Source organism: Protomyctophum bolini, assembly GCF_963924005.1.
Source record: "Protomyctophum bolini genome assembly, chromosome: 5".
NCBI lineage: Eukaryota > Metazoa > Chordata > Actinopteri > Myctophiformes > Myctophidae > Protomyctophum > Protomyctophum bolini.
Window position 1 is genome coordinate 25,611,503 of NC_137866.1, and position 20,326 is coordinate 25,631,828.

A 20,326-nucleotide genomic window follows, 5' to 3' on the forward strand; every position below is an offset into this window, starting at 1 on the left:
TTGGCTATCATTGACTTTCAAAGTTTGTGGGCCTTGGGTAGCCAACCCAGCCAGGCATGAGAGCTGACGAGCACACTATTCTAGTTAAAACATGTTTTTGTTTTGTTTAGTGTTTTATGGAAAACATTTTTTGGATGTCCCCAGTTCCACATAGTAAGAAAATTGTGTGTATACAGTATGTGTAGACATCTCTACATGTGCTTATATGTCTCTGTGTGTTGCCTGCCATACTAATAACATCCTCTGTCATAACGTGTCCTGTAATGCTGTCATTTGCATGGCACTGTTGTTTAGATGATGCCCTGTGGGGTGTGTAGATGTATTAACCCACAATGGTGGGAACCTCTACTATTTATTGAAGTGTAGCAAATACCATGGGTGGAGTCGGCATTCCTTTGTACTGTGTGTACAGTTGCGTGCCTTTCTAGTGCTGCTCCCTAGTGGTTCATGGGGAGATGGTCTGTTTTCATGCAGAATAGGAACTTCATTGCAATTAGTTCGGCACATTACCTCACTAATACTTCAATTGTGTTAACTGACGTCAATGAGTATTGAATGGTTGACTTTTCAATTATTTGGCTTACAGATTTAAAGCTGATTTAAATACTATTGTAGAACTCCCCATGGATTTGTCTAATACTACTAATACTAATAATGCTAATACTACTATTAGTACCGGTAAGACACCGCCCGTGCACTGGCCATATATGGAGCGTGTCTTGAGTGTACAGGGTTTGATGAGGTCAGATCAACATATGGAATGTAAGAACAGATCAGCTCCATATATGGAGATCTAAGGGTGGCAGTGGGGGTAGTGTCTTGAGTGTACAGGGTTTGATGATGGCCGAGGTAGGGCTGGGCCTTAATTCTCGGGCCTGTTGAGAACTCTAGTTCTCGCCGGCTGCCGGGCGCGGCTGCACAAATAACTTTAAGGCAGGCCCATCTAGAGTTTAAATGGACAGCTAGGGAGTCAAAAGGGAGACATCGAAGAGGAAGGATGGATGGGGAAGGATCAACATGGAATGACATGGAATGTCAGAACAGGTTGTGACATATCCATATACTAATATTGATGACATCAGGGATCTCCATATATGGGCTTAATTGCGACAGCAGGTCGCATTTCCTATGACGTTTCCATCCCTGATGAATTGGGATTTTTAGTGATACACTGACGGGAAATGTACGATTCCATAGTTACTGTAACTGCGAGCTTTGGTCGCAATTCGTTTTGCACCTTTCTATATTGAATTATATACAGTTAAGTGATGTACAGTAGACTAAATTACCTTGTAAATTGTTTCTTTTCTGACCAACCAGCGCAGATTTCCTTCTAAAATATAAGGTCAAAATAAATGTGCTTTTCCAGGTGCATCGGATTCGGCCATTACAGACATGCAGGCCTACATGGACATGCTCAACCCAGACATCAATCCCAAGAATGAGAAGATTCCCATGGCCGGTGGTGACTCCAAGCTGCCCCCGCCACCGCCCTCCTTCCCACCCCCGCCTCCCCCAGAATCAATGCAGCCGCTCCCTCCACCCCCCTCCTACCCAGCGCCACTGCCACCTCCTCCGGAGCAGGTTCCAGAGGAGTACCTGAAGGTGAAGAACAGCTTGAGACATGTGGACAGCACCGGCAACAAGAAGGAGGTAAGAAAGAAGCAACACATCTACATTGCAATGCGGTTTTCCTCATATAAATGGAGATACGATCTAGAAGAAGCAAAGAATATAATTATCGGATCATTTCGTTCTTGTGGCATGTTACGGTATAGACACAATATGAATCCTTTTTTTGTTGCTATAGTCAGTTTAGTCTCAAACGAAAGGCAGGTGTGCAGATTAAGTTAAGAAAGTTTTGCCTAAAAATATTCAGGTATAGGGTTAGGGGCCGGTGGTCAGACAGGGCAGGGGTCAGACAGGGACGGTAGACACGCGGTCTGCTCACAACACTGTACATCATAACCATCTGAGCAGCCATCACTTGGGTGAAGCTGAACAAAGGTCTCCCTCCCCTTTTAACATATTCGGACAAGCAAACTGCATACAGTAAATCCATCGAAACAATGTACATTGCATACACCATGTGACCAATTAACGAACAAGTAACATAACTAAGATGCACCAGGTACTGATACAAAGAACCATTTGCCTGACACTAATCCGTTTGGTTCATGTTGCCCTAGAATGACCCTTCCTTGCCCCTCAGCATGGAGGTGGATGAGAAGAAAACTGCTCACAACGGAGTTATTGTCCTAGCACGTTTAATGAGGACAGTGAAGACACGCATTATACAAAGACAGGCCTCTGAGTTGGCCTAAACAATGACTGTTGTGATGGGCCTGTTGTTAATTTCACTAATTACTGAGGGTTCAGAGTAGTTGACTGATCCCACTGGAACTCTCAATTTAACGAGAGCCCTAGCATTGAGCCCTAGCATCCCTGTTCAGGGGGAAACATTCACTTAAGTCGCAATGTGACACGTTGTGAGTTTGTAGATTGTCTATTTTCAGTGAAGAGATTTGGTGTAGAAGGAAACCAGATCAAAGCATTTCTTGGTATATTGACAATGATGGATTATGTAGATAGAAACAAACAAATCCGTCTGTATCCATCCCAGGTGATATGCTGCACAGCTCAGCATCAAAACAATCATTAGAGGATAGCTTTGCTTGTTCTCTGCTTTGAGTTTACATTGATGTTGTTCAATGTAAAAGTAGCTGCTGCAACTGTGCACTGCCCCTCTGTTGCCATGGTGTGTCTCCAAGTTGACGTTGAGTTGCCACGTTGTGTGTGTGTGTGCGTGCGTGCATGCATGCACTCATGTGTGGAGGAGGGGTTTTAATAAGAGACCCTCAGCCCACACATACTTTTCCAATGCAGAACTTGCCTGACTCGCCTTGACTGATTGATTGATTGATTTATTTCCGACATACACGAGCCTTAACAAGTGGTAACTATATTGTTCCGAGGTGTAACAATTTTTTCGGACAGATCTCTAATTTACCGGTAGGCCTATATTGTTATTGTACAACTAGAAAAGTGTACTCCTCAGAGCACTGATCTCCGCCAGACCAAGTTGCCTAAGGCTGTGTGTGACTATAGTATACTGTACCATACTCCCCCGCCCTGTCTTATTTTCTGCATCCAGGTTACTATCCAGTTCAGGCCAGGGCGCGCCCTCATTAACAATTTAACAAATTGCTGCCTCCACACACACACACACACACACACACACACACACACACACACACACACACACACACACACACACACACACACACACACACACACACACACACACACACACACACACACACACACACACACACACACACACACACACACACACACACACACACACACACAGAATAAAGATCTGCTGTGCACTATATACGTAGGGAAAAGCAATCTGCCTTGGTTGTCGTAGTAACAGTGGCAACGTAACCCCATCCTGAGATCCAACTGATCAGATCTAACCAGACCAATCTCACCTCCTGCTTAAGAGAGCCTGGTGTGAAATGGTAATTTTACCGTAAACATATTTGTTGCAGAAAGAGTAGCCCCACCCCACCCCGTCTCTTCAGCTGTTTAGTGACGGTTTCGATTTTCAGGTTGGGATGCCAATTTTATCCAATCAGGAGCGAAAATGGAAGTGATAGGATGATAAATGATTTTCTTGAATCTTACTTTTTTTTTCTCGTTATGTTATATTATATTATTTACATGATAGTAGTAGTACACATAGTACATGCATGAACTTATCTGGTTTCAGTATTTATTGTCTCCACCAGGCCGAAGGCATGGGGAGAGTATATTTTGCATGTCCATCCGTCCGTCCGTGTGTCAGTCTGTGAACACCTAATCTCTGCACATACACTCCCTGGATGCCAGAGCTGAACCTCTGCCCCAACTTTTTCATAGGCCTGTTATAGCGCCACCAGGAGGCCAATATTTGAAAAACACATTATTTGACATTACACCTACAGATTTTGTCCAAACATCATGCAAATTGATAGGCATAGCCAGTCAACGAAATGGGTCTTTCAGATTGTTCATACTACCTCCTGATTGGCTAAGACCGTTTAGAACAAAATGCTGCAAATCATGGACACATTGTGTGGGGTTGCGAGACATGGTCCCCAGGCAAAAACGTTGAGAACCCCTGGTCTATGCTGCTGCATTGTCTGAAGGAAGCCAAACCAACTAAGTTTTACTCTTATGTACCTACGTACAGTATACACAAGATGGAACAATAAAGTACCGTATTGTACCGAATATAAGACGACTCTGATTATAAGACGACCCCCATTTTTGGACTCATTTGTGGAAAAAGAACATTGAATGTCAAATGGTCTAGTCCCCGATTATGATACGACCCTGTTTTTGAAGATACTGGGCTGTATTTTGCGTGTCTTAAGTACCAGGTCTTATTCCCTAAACTAAAGACCTGGAGGCGTGATCAATGCCATTTGGCTATTCTGAGTGGCCAAAGAGCATTGACCACACCTCCAGGTCTTTAGTTTACTCAAGTTAGGGAATAAGACCTGGTACTTAAGACACGCAAAATACAGCCCACTGTATTTCCATCGTACAATGAAGAATAAATCAGGATTTAGAGTTACAAAAGAATAAATGAACACGGAGGACTTAACAACATTCTGAACTTTTAAACCCCAAAAACGCAAACACTTCCACTCTATGCCGTGTATGATGTAACAGCTAAATGCCCTGTGAATATGGTCAATTCACAGGGCAGGAGTTCACAGTGCTTCATGTACAGTATACGTAAACAGGAATATTCACACAAGTAATCCACTGAGTTTGGGTCGGCTATTGGGAGAACGATGGCATACTTTGCATAAGAAGCCACTGGGGCGGGGTTTGGTCAGCGGGGCTGACCATGATGTCATCATCACCGCAGTGACTGGCCAATAGGTTATTGATGAGGTCCTGTGGGTAAAGTGAGAGGACAGGTATAGGATGACAGGTGTAGCGCTGCTGAGCCCGAGAGGGGGAGGTGTCTGTTTAGGATCTGGTGACAGACGACCTGCCCTCTCTCTCTCTCTCTCTTTATGTGTGTGTGCAACCTCTGAGCTTTTCGCTGAAGATCTGTGAAGGCCAGAGGAGTGCAGCGTGAGAAGGGATGTGTTGTTAACGTTAAGGTAAGGTGCTAACAGGAGCGAGAAGACTTTTCTATCGGGTGTTCTGTATAGTTATGGCTGAGATGTCAGATAACAGTGCACTTTGTGCTGTATACACGCTGGTCCAAAGCGGTTTGGAGGCTTTTTTGAGTTACATTTTCGGCAACTTAACTTTTAATGGTAGTTGTACGCACTGTACTCACTGACAACATTGCTGTTAGCAAGAGTGTTAAAAAATGACCATGAATTGGTTTATGGTCGTATCATTTCTTGCAAGGTCGTTAACATTTTGGGTAGGAGGCACATGTAGTTGTGCCTTGGATATTATTCAGTGGAATAATTCCCTTTCTCTTTCACAACAGATATGTTGACACAGCTGAAGGTAATAGCATTAGCTGTATGTGTTCATGCATTGCTGGCACATAGAAACAAAATGAAAACACACTCACAATTTTTCTTTTCCTTTTTCTTTAGTGTGTGTATATATAAATATATATGCTTTTAATTAAATGTTTGTAAAGTTTAATTTTGTACAAACCAATGTGCTGTATGGCTTATGTTACTTTTGAGACGTGCGCTGCAAGTCACATGCAAATGCACAGAATTTGAATCATTGATCCAGCGAAGCAGCCACACCCACCCAAGTTAGACAGCATTTGCTTCCTCTTAAAAGCAAGAAACTAACAATCACATTATGCTGACAGACTGGTACTGTGTGTGTGTGTGTGTGTGTGTGTGTGTGTGTGTGTGTGTGTGTGTGTGTGTGTGTGTGTATGTGTGTGTGTGTGTGTGTGTGTGTGTGTGTGTGTGTGTGTGTGTGTGTGTGTGTGTGTGTGTGTGTGTGCTCACAAGCACGGGTGCACGCTTGCTTATATGTACCAATGTGTGTGTTTGTAAGCCAAAAGTGCTTTCATACACTATATCTATTGTTACCCCCCCTCCCTTGAGGATGACAATCCAACCATCTGTATCACTCGCCTACTCGCATTACCTTCTAGCCTCCTGCACACTCATGAGGGACTATTGTCTTTGACAGCTGACATGAGTCAACAAAACAGATACAGGTATCATAAGAGAGCTTCACGCTACAAAAGGAAGGGAGGGGTCAGGGGTGAGCTGTCAATTGTTTCCGCTCAGGGTGACATTATATCTCAGAACAACTGCTCTGATGTCTGGAGCGCTGTCCTGCATCTCAACAGAAGCCGCATGCACATTTAAATGATTGCATTTGCCAAGTACGATGTTAATCTGTGCATTTGAAAGGCAAAGTAATTATGTTGTTATTATTATTATTATTATTAAGATAGCATAGGCTACAGGCAGCGCAACATACAGTATCTCTCTGCGCTTAAATAATGAATCATCATACTTTGTTTACATTTAAGATATTTTGGTGACAGGCATCTGTGAAAACAATATCCGTGAAGAAAAGGACATGGGTTCAAGCCAACCGTCCTTGAGTCCATGCAAATGTCCTTTTGCTTAGGAAAATGTATCCACAGAATGTGTGCTCACTTCAAGTTCTCCAGCAGAGCACTTCTTACGCTTCTTTTTCTTTTTTGTCAAATCTATTGCACTTGCACATCTCCTGCACATTGTATTTTGTATATCCCGGTTGCTAATATATTCCTATGTTTTGTATATCCTGTTCCGGTCTTTTTATGGTATACTATTATACAGTACATGTTTGGTTGCAACATATAGTAATATGTATAGTAATACACGTTTTTGTGCAGTTATAATAATACAGTACTAAAACAGCCTGATGATCAGCCAGCCGGCTCGACTGCCACTCTTATAGCAGCAACTTTATTACTATTGCTGCAAAGGTGTAATACTTGTTTTAATATATACACACACACACACACACACACACACACACACACACACACACACACACACACACACACACACACACACACACACACACACACACACACACACACACACACACACACACACACACACACACACACACACACACACACGTTGTTGGGTTGGCACAGTCTGCTCCAGAGAATGATCACACTGACATTTCACTTCAAATAGTATGTGACAAATAAACGTTCTTGAAATGGGAGATGAGATGAAATGAGATGGGAGAAAGGTCATTGTTACTGGTTTGATGTAAATATATATGAAACATTTCCATGAATCCCATCCATTGTGTCCTCACGAGTAGATGTCTGCATGCGCATAAAGTCCCTGTCTGATTAAGACCTCGTCTCTCGACTGAGTCGAAACACGACCCAAACTTTGCATTGAACAAGATGTTTGCTTCTCAAGCAGCGCTCTTAGAGAACAACGGTCAAGACGAGAGCAACCTTCAGGTCTCTTGTTCTTTTCAACAACAAGAGGATCAAGATACAGTAGTACACTCGGAGCAGGAAAGTGAGAGTGCTCAATGTGAGAGGGCAAGTTACCGATCTCCGACTCCTAGTGTGAGGTTATAAGGATCTGGATTAAAAGCCACATGTGGATTCTTACTCTCTGCTTAACCATGCAATATTAATTCCAATGTGTTCATACTGCTGAATAAAAAGGTTATCCTTAGGTCAGTCTAATTAAAGCTGATTTGTGGCTCTGGTCACATGAGATGGCTGATCTTAGCTACATAAGCTACTAAGTATAAACCCATATACAAAGTATCCTACTCATTGATAACCGTAAACTATGTATGAATGCTATATCTCTGAGCAACAATAGATAGTAAATTAGTAATAGATAGTTTCAATTGTGCATAGTGACACAATTTAATTTTTTCTTCTCCCTGTGACCCAATTCACCCAAACTAGTCAAAATAGCAGTGAGAATAGTGAATAGTAGATAGGAATCTGTTTATTTGAAATTCAAAACAAGCCATAGCCTTGACTACCTTCAGTATGCAATGAAATAAATAGTCAAATATGCCTGAAAGCATATCAAACATGAAGCAGAACCTAGCGGCAAAATAACAAACAAACAAATGTCTTAAAATGTATTACATTTCAAAGTAACCTCCACCAGGCTTGTAAGACCAACTGATTGTGGTAAGGTATGACTGTACTATAGTTCAGATGCTAAATCCATATGGATCTATTATCAGGCAGCTAGAAGTTACTTTAAAATGAAGAGAGCTGATACTGTACTGGAAGAATGTTTCACTGATATTTCATTGCCTCTTCTGCTTTAGGTTTTACTGATATCCTTGTACCTCAATTCAAAGGGTCCCAGTCTACTCTCTAATAGTCATTTCTCTGATGCTTGCTCCCACACTTGACAGATGTGTTCAACTCTAAAGACTGAGGTTGCACCTCCAAAAATCAGGGACCATATATTGAAGTGTCCCAGTTTGGAATTTAAAATATCAGATTCCAGTGTCATTTCTGCATTTCACACAGACCTGAATCTTTAAAAGAGATGTTGGCCACCTTCCATGACACTGTAAACATAGCCTAACTTATGACTTCCTCTGTCTTTCTTCCTATGCTCTCTTTTTTGTCTCGCTCCAGTGTACCGGACAATTATGTATGAAATAAAGCAAAATTGTAAAGAATCATTCTAGTTTAACATTTCTCATCTCTTGTGCAGCTGCGTCGTGTGGACTCCAACAGGAAGTCAAGAAGCTTCAGTAAGCAGCCCAGCACTGGGGATTACTACAAGACACTGGGCAGTGACACGACAGAACCGGGCGGGCGCAAGAGCATGGCGCCCAACAAGGAGGTAGATCATGATATGTGATCTGTTTTCATCTGTTTTATCACACACGAGAGCCGGGCACCATCACTGAAAGAACAAAAACCCAATTTCCCATCACATTAAATCTGTATCACTTGTTTGGCATCTTGATTAACGCAAATCAACCAGCTGTTGAGCCACAGAAAATAGCACTGCTTTCCTGCATTGCCGATTTCACTTTTTAAGCTGTGCGTTTCAGTATCATATTATGCAAGCTTGCTTGTACCACACATAAAGCCCCAAGGAGTTACATCACCTTGCATCCTCTTGTGCTTTTCGTGCGCCGCACCTGATGCAAACTGCAGCCTCATTTACATTGACTCTTGAGTCGCCTAACCAAACACGGCCTACTTAGGACAAAAGGAAAGGAAATGGACAATGACAATAGCCTGGTTAACCACTCCCCCCAGGCTACAATGACAGGTCCTAAAATTTTAATAGCACTGAATTTGAACATTGAAATATGCACTATGCTGGAGGACTGTCAAGTCTGTTAACAGTGGGTTCAAGCATGGTGAACACGGTTTGGTATAGGTTGTAGTTACTAACTAGGCCATGTATTTCCATAGCTTCTAAAATTGATGATCACATATTCTCAGTAATTTACATTGCACAAGAAAACGGGCCTTGTACAAAAACTTAAATACATTTTCAAATGCAACATAAATAGATGATAAACTAACAACATCGGTTCATTGCATAAGTCAATGACACAATTTGCAGATCGCCAAATTAAAAGAAATAACCTTTTTCTATTTTCGTTCCTGGAACATTTTGGAATTCCACCTGTTTGCTGGCACATACCAGTACACACAGTGTTGCACAAATCAAATATACTCCATTGCCCAAGAGTCCCTCAGGGGGAGGGGGGGGGGGGGGGGGGTGTTCATATAATCTCATGGGTATCAGTAGCAAGGGTTAAAGGGTTTTTCTATGGCCACACTAGGGTGTAATCTATATTGATCCAATTAAGGCGGTGGTGGGGGCCCCTCCCGGTCTCAGAGGAACACTACCAGATGGCCCCAGCTAATCAACGGCAGCACGGGCCTGCACGCGCGCCCAGCCCCACCCCACCCCACCCCTACAACTCACTGGGGGATTGAGACCCACAATGACGAGCACGCGTCTAAAGAATAAAAGGAGAGGGTGGAGCAGGATGGGGAGAGACTGGGGGAAGGCGGGGGTTAGATGTCACGGCCCATTAATTCAATACCAGCTGTGTTGCAGCACACGTGGAAAGTGTGTCAGACGCGTGCGTGGAGGGGCACTATCAATTGCAGGGCAGATGGCTGCGGTTCCATTATTTCCCCCTAGAGATCCAGATTATGCCGTATTAGCTCCATTATTAAGGGATGGGGCTGTTATGTATGTCTTTATGGGTTGATAAAGGACAGCAGGGAACAGAGGGAGGACCGCTCTAATGGGCCTGTCATTATGGTGTCACAATACATCTGTCACCCACACCACCAGCTTCAGTACAACAATGTTGGCCCAGCTTGACTATGACTTTTGACTGGACGGTGCAGGGCAGGCAGACATGCTCAAATCAAATCTGTCAAGGAATGCGAACAAAAGAGATGTCTTGACATTAGGGCGGTTTATCTTAACATAAAACAAGTGGATGTTTTCCTGTTTTTCAAATTAATTTAATTATGAATTATTATCATTTATTCATTATTGTTATTGATAGCATATCATTCATTCATTTGAAAGTAGCCAACTCCAGCTTCTAGAGTCTAGTTAATGTGTAAAAAAGATGATTTTATCACTTGATGTGCATCAGAGCCGAATAAACGTACACCATCTTTGAATCAAAGTCACATCCCTCACCAGACAGAGACAAGTCACCACACAAGTGGTTTCGCCTGTGTTTTGTCTGACGGTTTATCTTGTGAAGGATGTCGACCGTTTACTGTAAGGTTTTCCCTCTCTTGCTTGACCATAGGGCTCCGTCCTAGCGGAGGAACCTAATGACAGTGCCGCTCCAAGCGCCGAGAACGGCACCACGGAGGAGCTGGCCCCGCCCCCACCACCGCCGCCTCCTCCCCCGCTCCCTCCCAGCAACGCTACTCCTCCGCCTCCCCCTCCGTTGCCCCCGGAGACACCTGCCACCACCTTCCAACAGCCCGCTGGCAGCAACGAACGACGCCTGTCTGCCTCTTCAGGAAGTGAGTGTGTGTGTGTGTGTGTGTGTGTGTGTGTGTGTGTGTGTGTGTGTCTGCTGTTTTTCTGAAAAACCTCATGTTTCTATGTCAGTGGTTCTCAATCTTGTTCATGTCAAGGAACCCCAGAATTTTCTGTATTTGGCCACGGACCCCCATCGGAAAATATGTTGTTCCAGGGACCCGCCCCCAGAAGCAAAGATATGAGTTAAAAACGTTCGCTGTGATAGAATATATATTCAAAGATTTGTGCCACATTTTGACGATTTTTCAAAAATGGCCGATCTACAAGCTCGTGAGCTTGTAGATCTGCTATTTCTCCAAAAGATAAATTTTTAAATATAAGATTCTCAGTCCTCTCTTTTTTCATCCTTTCCACTATTTCCGTTTTCGTCCGACAGTGAAAGCCAAGTTCCTGGTATGAATCGGAAACTGTGTTATCGCACTGGGAACAGAGGAGATGAGTCTAGCCCTAGCGTCCCAAATAAGTGATTATAAATTAATGCCATGAAGGCTACCGTTACCCTGAGAACTGGTTTAGTGTTCATCCATTTCCTTAAGTGCCACTCTGACCCAGCAGACACTACCTGACGACGTGGATTATACAGTAGACTGGCCCAGTTTATAGAAGAAAGTACTTTTTTTTTATGGGAGAAAGATACATTACCTTATAATTTCATATGGCTGTGAGAATAAACTTTACTTTTGAATTGCCAATGGAAGAAAAACAGACACACATTCTCCTATACAGGCATGCATGTCCTATTGTTTCCATCATTAGCAATATGACACTCATCTGACTTGTACGTACAGAGTACTATTGGAACACTCATCAATCAATCTCACTTGTCTTTCATACTTCACTGGTGCTAATCTTCTATTCCCTGCTGCGTCTACACCTCCACTTCCACCTCCATTTCTCTGTGTTTTTACCACGCTCCACCTCTAAGGCAGAGGGAGGGCCACAAAGACAGATGAAAGTACAGTTAACTATGAAATTGTGCATTTCCCGTCAGTCAGTCAGTCACGCCCCATACAGTATATGGTCATGCCTCCTGACATCACGTGATGTGATCAATATTAAGCCCATATATGGAGATCCCATATGTCATCATTATTGGCCAGCAACTCTACATCTCACCTCAAACCCTTAGATCTCCATATATGGAGCTGACCTGTTCTGACATATGTTGATCCTTCCCCATCCATCCTTCCTCTTCGATGTCTCCTTTTGACTGATACCCTTCCATTTAAACTCTAGACGGGCCTGCCCCAAAGTTATTAGTGCAGCCTTTATCCTGCCCCTCCAGAAACACAGAAAAACAGCTAGACCCCAGCAGATCCATGGTGTAAAATGTATATTACAGTATACATTTAAAAAAAAAAGCATTTGTAAGATATATCAGCATTTTAGTAGTTCTATCTCAGAAGTATTTTTTTAAAGTGCTTCTTCATCCATTTGACTGTGGTTTGGACGCACCTGTTGCCTTATGATAGAGAGGTGATAAAACCCTAAACAACAACAGCAAAACAGGGGTATACGCTGCTAATTTCCTGGCTGACGTTACAGTAGTAACCTGGCAATAAACGTTCAGTACTCATAAAACAGCCGATGGTCGAAATTGATTTACGACTCAAACAGCTATTGAGGATTGCCAGACACGCCAGGTGCTTCATTGAAAGCAGTGCTGTAATAACTTAGCCAACAGCAATTCAGCAACAAAGAAGGGGCCTGATTACACTTCCTCATTAAGTATCTCTACCCCAAAGGAAGAATACTATATTGGATTTGTATATCCTTTTAAGTGCACTTCCTAACAGATGTAGGGGTTTAACTGCTTGGAGCTTTGTATCCTAAAGGTTCTGTGGTGCCATTGTGGCCTCATCATGAGGGGCTATTTGTCAAATGTTCTCCAATCTCCACCTGTCACAGCTCAGCCTGTGTACTGTAGTACCAGTGGTGGAAACGGTAGTCACATTGTTCTTACTAAAGTACTTAAGTTAAAGCATTAATCTGCCATGTAGAAATCCTCTGTTACAAGTAAAAGTCCAGACTTCAAAATGTCCTTGAGTAGAACTGCAAAAGTATTGGTATCAAAATGTACTTAAAGTACCAAAGGTAGAAGTAGGCTACTCATTATGCAGAATGTGCCAAGTTTACAAATGTATAAAATGTATACACATTTTTAATAGCAGATGTATAAGCAATCACAATGCATTGTGAGCTTGTAGATCAGGCTGTATAATATACTGTAGGGCTGAAGTGTTTTTTTTGTAATAATAATCGAAATCTACAAAGTAACTAAAGTTCTCAAATACTTAAAATGTAGTGAAGTAGAAGTAAAAGTACTGAAAATACTTGGATCCTGTAGTCAGGAAAGTAAAAAGTACAGTAAGTAAACATACTTAGTTACTTTACACCACTGTGCTCTTTTGGCAGCTTGCTCAGTCCACACCCTTACCCCAAACAGAATGAGTTTCATACACATACAGTATATACACACAAAGGGTGTACTGACGTCAACATAATACTTTCTCCGTATTCCAAACACATCTAGAGATTGATTTGGGAAGTCAAACGTTTCTGTTACTCTGAAAAGAACATTTGCAAGGGAGAAACGGGTAGAAACGGGTAGGCTATATTTACGTATAAGTTGTCATAATACTGTAGTATATTTTTAGTAATTAATGTTAGTGGGTAATATTGTGCATCTGCATGTGATCCCATTATTATTGTGATGGGCTATATATATATATATATATATATATATATATATTTAGATAGATAGAAAAAATATACATAAATGTACAGTATATCGACCGTAGAAATACAAATAAGTAATAACAGTGTAGTTTAAGATATAAACAGTGAGCAAAGTGCATGCTCTACTACTTTTGGTAAAACATTATGTAAAGTGAAGTAGCAGTAATAAGAACAGAGGATATTTATAGCAGGCTACTGTCACTGTCCAGTGTATACCGCACAGTCTGGCACAGCCACAACTCTGTGTGTGTGTGTGTGTGTGTGTGTGTGTGTGTGTGTGTGTTTCTGGTGGGGAGGTCGTCGATCATTAGGCTATTAGCCTCCCTCGCTGACTGAGAACTCTCTTGTGGTAATCTGCTGATTGTGGGGCAAGAGGTTGAGAGGAGGCAGGGTGAGATGAGGTGCAAAAGGAGGGGATGAGCCTTGTGTGCGTGCGTGCGACCGTGTGTGCGTGTGTGTGGCCAGATGACACAGACAGGGATTAGTTGGTGAGTGCGAGTTTGTCTGTGCATATAGTATACTTGTGTGTGGGTGTGCATAGTTTGCATACACGGCTGTGTAAGTGTCAGATGAATGAGCGTTGCATGCATAGGCGACAAAAGCATGGAAGTGTGTGAGTGTATGTGTGTGTGAAAGTAGGATTGCTTTACTAAGGTACGGTTACAGAAAAGGGATTGGAGGATGAGCGACTTGATCGTGTGTGCCTTTATGCCTTAATACATCCATCCATGCTTGCATGCGTGTCTCAGATACTTGCAACAATGAGCGATTTTGTGTGTGTGCGACTGTGCGTGTGCTTGTGTGTGCACATGCGTACATGCGTGAGCAGTGCGTGTATGAATGAGTTAATTCCACACGGCTTGCCAATTGTCCACTGTCACTACCACTTACAGTGATTCCTTTAGACTTCCCCCAACTGTGCTAATAGAAAGCTGCTCTCTATCACTAGAGTCCCAGCAGGGCAGAACCAGGCAGGACACGCACAGCGGGGGGATAGACAGAGAGAGAGAGAGAGAGAGAGAGAGAGTGTGTGTGTGTGTGTGTGTGTGTGTGTGTGTGTGTGTGTGTGTGTGTGTGTGTGTGTGTGTGTGTGTGTGTGTGTGTGTGTGTGTGTGTGTGTGTGTGTGTGTGTGTGTGTGTGTGTGTGTGTGTGTGTGTGTGTGTGTGTGTGTGTGTGTGTGTGTGTGTGTGTGTGTGTGTGTGTGGGGGGGTGCTAAGCAGTGCTGCTTTGTCCAACTATGCTGCACACCACTTGTGGTCCCCTGATGGTGAACGTTTGTTCAGGCTGAATTCACCACGTAGACAATGAGCCACCGATAGGAGACTGTGAGGCAGTTTGAATTCACCACGTAGACAATGAGCCACCGATAGGAGACTGTTGAGGCAGTTTTGTCCACTGGAGATTTGCGGCTGTTAAAGCAGGTGAGGTAGCCTTTGGCACATTGGTTTGTTATATACCGGTGCGAAGCTTTCTTGACAAATTCAGCTCTACTTCGTGCAGTAGTATTTTACATAGTTGCCGTTTGGAATTCCTTTCAAATGTCAATATTTGAAATTATGAGATTATTAGAAATAAAAGGTTCCTTGCGTTGGTTTGGTGTTTGCGAGATAACTGCTTTGTCACAGTTTTGTATTTTGGTGTTAAATATTGATAGAGAAATGCCGTCCCATGTAAGATTCTGTGAGTGTATATTAGATTCCAATGCTAATTTCATTCAAGAGTGTAATGTGATCAATGGGTACCTCTGAAACATGTTACCTTTCTAATAGAACACATTTGGTTCATACTGATAGAGCAGTGAGCAATGTGTCCCAAGCAGTCCAAATGCGGAGGGCCAAGCAAGGACTTGCTTTTTGGTACCCTATTCCTACTCCCTGTACGTTACTAACGTTACTAAGAATAAAAAATAGCTAGAAACTTACTGCCTGTTTTTTATTCTTAGTTGTATTTCTATTTTTCTGTATCTGTCCTATATTTCATACTGTGGTAATACTAATACCACCATGACTAACTAAACAAAATTAAGAAAAGTCTGTCTGTCTGTCAGTCTGTCTACTGTAATGCATGCAAACCTATGAAATCTCATGAATGTTGATGCCATGTGGACATCGGCAGATGGCCATTTTGATGCATCCCTGGACCATAAATGAAGGCTGCTGTATGACTTTGGCAATCCTATAACCAAATTGCCATTGTTATGGCATTAACAAAAGAGCCACAGTGTAAATCAGCCTGGTTCTGAAGATTTATTCTGTAAGCAGATTAGGAACTGTGGTTGATATTAAATACAGATTTTACATAAGGTTTGGTGCTAAAAGCTGGGAATGGTTTGGTTACATCCATCTATGGTGAGTTTCGGAAGAATTGTGCCCTTTGTTTGGGCTCACTGTTGTGTATTAATTTAGAGTTGGCCCTCAACCCATCTTGTTTATCCAATACATTGCGACTGTTGCAACAATAGTTCATTTATGATCAGTACGGCCACTGGTCAGTTCTCCACACTGTTTGGTACAGGGCTGTGCAGAGACAATTAGAGGGGCAGGTGATCAAAGTTCAAAGGGAGCACATGGAACAATATTTTAAAATACCATACACCAACATAATCTACGTTGCAACTTGTGAAATTATACTCACTTTGGTGATGGTGAATTTTCCAGGTCTGGTTTTGTGCCAGGTGATTTCAGTTTAAATCTATTTGAGACCATAATGTTGTTTAAATAGGTTTGAAATAGAATTTCCTAATATTTCTGTCCAATATAAATAATGTAGTCTATAGTATTAATAATAATAATAATAATACGCCACGGACAAAGCCAATTCGGATGGTGACGAATCATGACAATGAACACAATATTTTGGGACGATCAAATCATTAGAAAGAAGAAAAGAAACACTATTTGTTTTATTTTTCGTCTTATAAATTATTTGATCGGCCCAAAATATTGTGTTCATTGTCATGATTCGTCACGATCCGAATTGGCTTTGTCCGCGGCGTAACCGTCTTTAAATAAATTATATTAAAAGTGCCGATGGGAGAATGCATGGGGCTTCCACTTCCTGGGCCACTCGCTTTTCTGAAAGGGGGCGGGACTGCGGCGCTCTATAGAGTGCTATGTCTACATAAAGTGATATTTAAGTTACATAGCACCATGACGCTAGGGTTCATGTGGTAAATCGTCAGGTTGCTGTCTTACAGGTCAAAGAATTGGCCAAAATTGGCCAAAACGATTCTACTAAAAATGTCGCATCTCATATCTCTCCTATGTCTTATTTTGATAAGCTGTAGTGGATAAATGCAGACACAATCTCTAGATACATTTCAGCGTAGCTCCACAACTTCAATAAAGTTGTCAATAAAAATAAATACAGAATTCACAATGAGGAACAATCCGTCCTCCTTAAATGTAGGTCTCTCTGCTATTACTATATTATATGTCCGTTACAGAAAATGGTATGGCCAATGTAGAATTCTGTGACAGCCAAGAGTGGCCCACATTTGATTGTTTTAATGGAATCAGCAGGATAGCATTGAGAGACTTTCCCCTAACCGTAAGGTCACAGCTTTGATCTCATTCGGATCTCGTCGGTCAAGGCATTGAACTCTTACCTGCTCCACAGACACCAATCACACTCATCCAATGTCACTGGGACTATGCATGCTCCTCATGGTACGTACCATAGCACCACGAAGGCATTAAAAACAAGGCTTCAGACATCCCCAAACAAACTGGTCAGATTACTACTTGACCTCACACCTCAGAACTGGCTCAGGGTAGAGGACAGGCTCGAGTACAGCAACTTGCAATGGGCCTTGGTCTTCAAGATGCGCAATACTACAGAGGCACCCATTTACCTGTAAACTATTTCAATAACGTTAAAAGACACACAAGCGTAACACCAGAGGGAGCACCAGTGATCTCGTTCAACGCAGATTCGGCACAAACAAGGGGTTAAATTTGTTCTATTACTATGAAACCAAAATGTGGAATATATATATATATATATGTATATATATATATATATATATATATATATATATATGTATATATATATATATATGTATATATGTATATATATATATATATATATATATATATATATATATATATATATATATATATATATATATATATATATTCTTTTCCCTATACAAGTAGACGATGAATACACAGACAAAACCACAATGGAAATAAGCCCTCAAGTCTTTTTGTGTCAGCACCATTTGTATAATCGCACCACTGTACCTTTTTTTGCAAACTGTTAAAGTATTCAATCAATCAATCAATGGCTTCCTGGGTGCCCTGGTCCGATGACATGTGTATGGTGTCCTACAGGGCTGGGCGAAGAAACAAATATGCATGGCAATTGAAGTGCCATGCATATTTCATTAATAAAAATAATAGCAATTTAATCCTCTATAGATTTCTCTCCTCACTGACCACCCCAACCCCTACTGTCCATGAACTTTCCCAGCATTGTTGCCTGCCGCACGAGCTGAAATATTTAACACTGAAACAACACCCTTCTCTCTCTCTTGCTCTCTCTGTGTCTCTCTCTCTGTGTGTGTGTCTCTCTCTCTCTCTCTCTCTCTCTCTCTCTCTCTGTGTCTCTCTCTCTCTCTCTCTCCCCACCCTGGTCTCACTTTTCCTCTCTATCCTTTTGTCTGCAGGCACAAAATCTTTCAATATGATGTCCCCCACTGGCGACAACTCAGAGCTGCTGGCAGAGATCAAAGCAGGGAAGAACCTTAAGCCTACGCCTCACACTAAAGGCTACACCACGGTCTACTCCAACAGCGGGCCCAATGTATGTCCACCACCCACTGCTACTGCTTGCCATACATATTTATATAGACATATGCAGTGCAGCAATCATATGTACACACTACACAAATGTCTTCACATATTACTTTATGTAATGGACTATGTTATTGGAAATTTGAGAAAGTCCAGTTTGGTATTCACATTGGGTCATGGTCATGGATGGAGTGTCACTAGGGTTGGAGCTCGTTACTTTTTATTGATAATAAGCACCTTATAGATCAGGCTTATCTAGCCGGGTTCATATTGAGCCCACTATCGAGCATTTTGTATTATTTTGTGGACAAATTCTGAATAGAACCAGTATCTTTTTTTTATTGGCCAGTTGTGAGTGACTGAGTTTGTGGCAAGATAAGATGACAAACGTTACAACAAATATGTTTGCCTAACATTAAAACAACCATTCATTTGTGCAATAAGCGTTAAATGGCTATATATTATGAATAGTACTGTAATAATGTATCTTCAGCTCTTTAATATAAACAGAAAATGTACAATATCACTTCCACTACATTGTACTAGGGCCTTCAAATACGGTACTTTTCTATCAGACGGAGGGCAATTGACCTTTTTACTTTTGGAAAATATTGAAGAAACTGTAAACTGGTTAATATATGTACAGTCACTTTAAAAGCGTAATTTTGTTTACCCGGGCAGCTCTGGTTGGTAGGTATCAATACACTTTTAGACCAACATGTTTGTGCCAGCATGGATGCTTATTTACGACAGGTACTTAATAAGCTTGTTATCGGGTTTTTTCGGGTATCAGGTTTCCAGCTCCATCCCTAAGTGTCACTCACTCTAGCCAGTTTCCCACTGTGTAAAGCCGGTGATCCCTTGGTAATGTTCCATGTTGGTGCGGTGTGGGAACAGGAGCTGGTGTCGATTTTTTTTCGCTCCGTCAGTCTCCTCTCTCTCGAACATGTATCATTTAAATAACAATTCCTTCGCAGCTGGAGTGGGAATTAAAGCGTCGGATTGCTGTAGTGTAGTGTCAGATTTTTGAGGGCCGCTATCTGCTAGCCCCTCCAACGTTTAGCTTTCGGAATAACGCCATGTGGCAGTCTATAGACTTTGTTTTTTGTCAAAACGACTACCGGTACCCAGATTCACTGAAAAATATATATTTTACATACATAGACATAGATGATCAATTACAAAGCATTTAAAGTACTTTAACAGGTCAGCATTTCCTGGCGTTATACAAGTAGCGTAATTCTTTTAAGCTTAGTGTTGTGTGCATAGGGAGTGGGCGAGAGAGAGAGAGATAGAGAAAGAGTATATGTGTATGTGTGTGTGTGTGACACGCACGCACGCACGCACAGAGTTGCCATTGTTACTTTGAGACCAACGCGCAAGGTATGACCTCAGTCAATTAAAAACATGCATGACAATGTCACCATTTTAGATCAAATTAGTCAGATGAATCAACATGCCACTTGATTGTCAACGTGCTGCTGAATGCTGGGGAAAAGAACTAACATGAGTCATTGTCCTCCATAGTCAGTCATACATGTAGCTGGCCTCCACAGAGACTTTCGTAACCGTGACAACAAATGACATAATGCTGGATTTACGATTTATGAGTTGTAATGAAATGTGTGGATGAATGAATTGTTACTCATTTGCAGTGTTGGGGAAGTTACTTTTAAAAAGTAAGGAATTATAGTTATCGTTACTTATCTAAAAAAGTAATTTTTACTTTACTTTACATT

The 20,326-nt window shown here is 41.8% G+C and overlaps 1 protein-coding gene across 1 annotated transcript in view; it reads left to right on the forward strand.

The window, feature by feature from the left end:
* The window catches only part of espn (espin), a gene marked incomplete at both ends in the record, with an annotated part of 45,404 nt that overhangs the window by 19,616 nt on the left and 5,462 nt on the right, over positions 1-20,326 (forward strand). Inside the window, 7 exons of the mRNA XM_080764235.1 lie at positions 1,370-1,653; positions 2,190-2,314; positions 3,558-3,617; positions 7,366-7,561; positions 8,718-8,849; positions 10,810-11,062; positions 18,461-18,597. Coding sequence (XP_080620361.1) covers positions 1,370-1,653; positions 2,190-2,314; positions 3,558-3,617; positions 7,366-7,561; positions 8,718-8,849; positions 10,810-11,062; positions 18,461-18,597 — 1,187 coding nt within the window. The remainder of the gene's footprint in view (positions 1-1,369; positions 1,654-2,189; positions 2,315-3,557; positions 3,618-7,365; positions 7,562-8,717; positions 8,850-10,809; positions 11,063-18,460; positions 18,598-20,326) is intronic.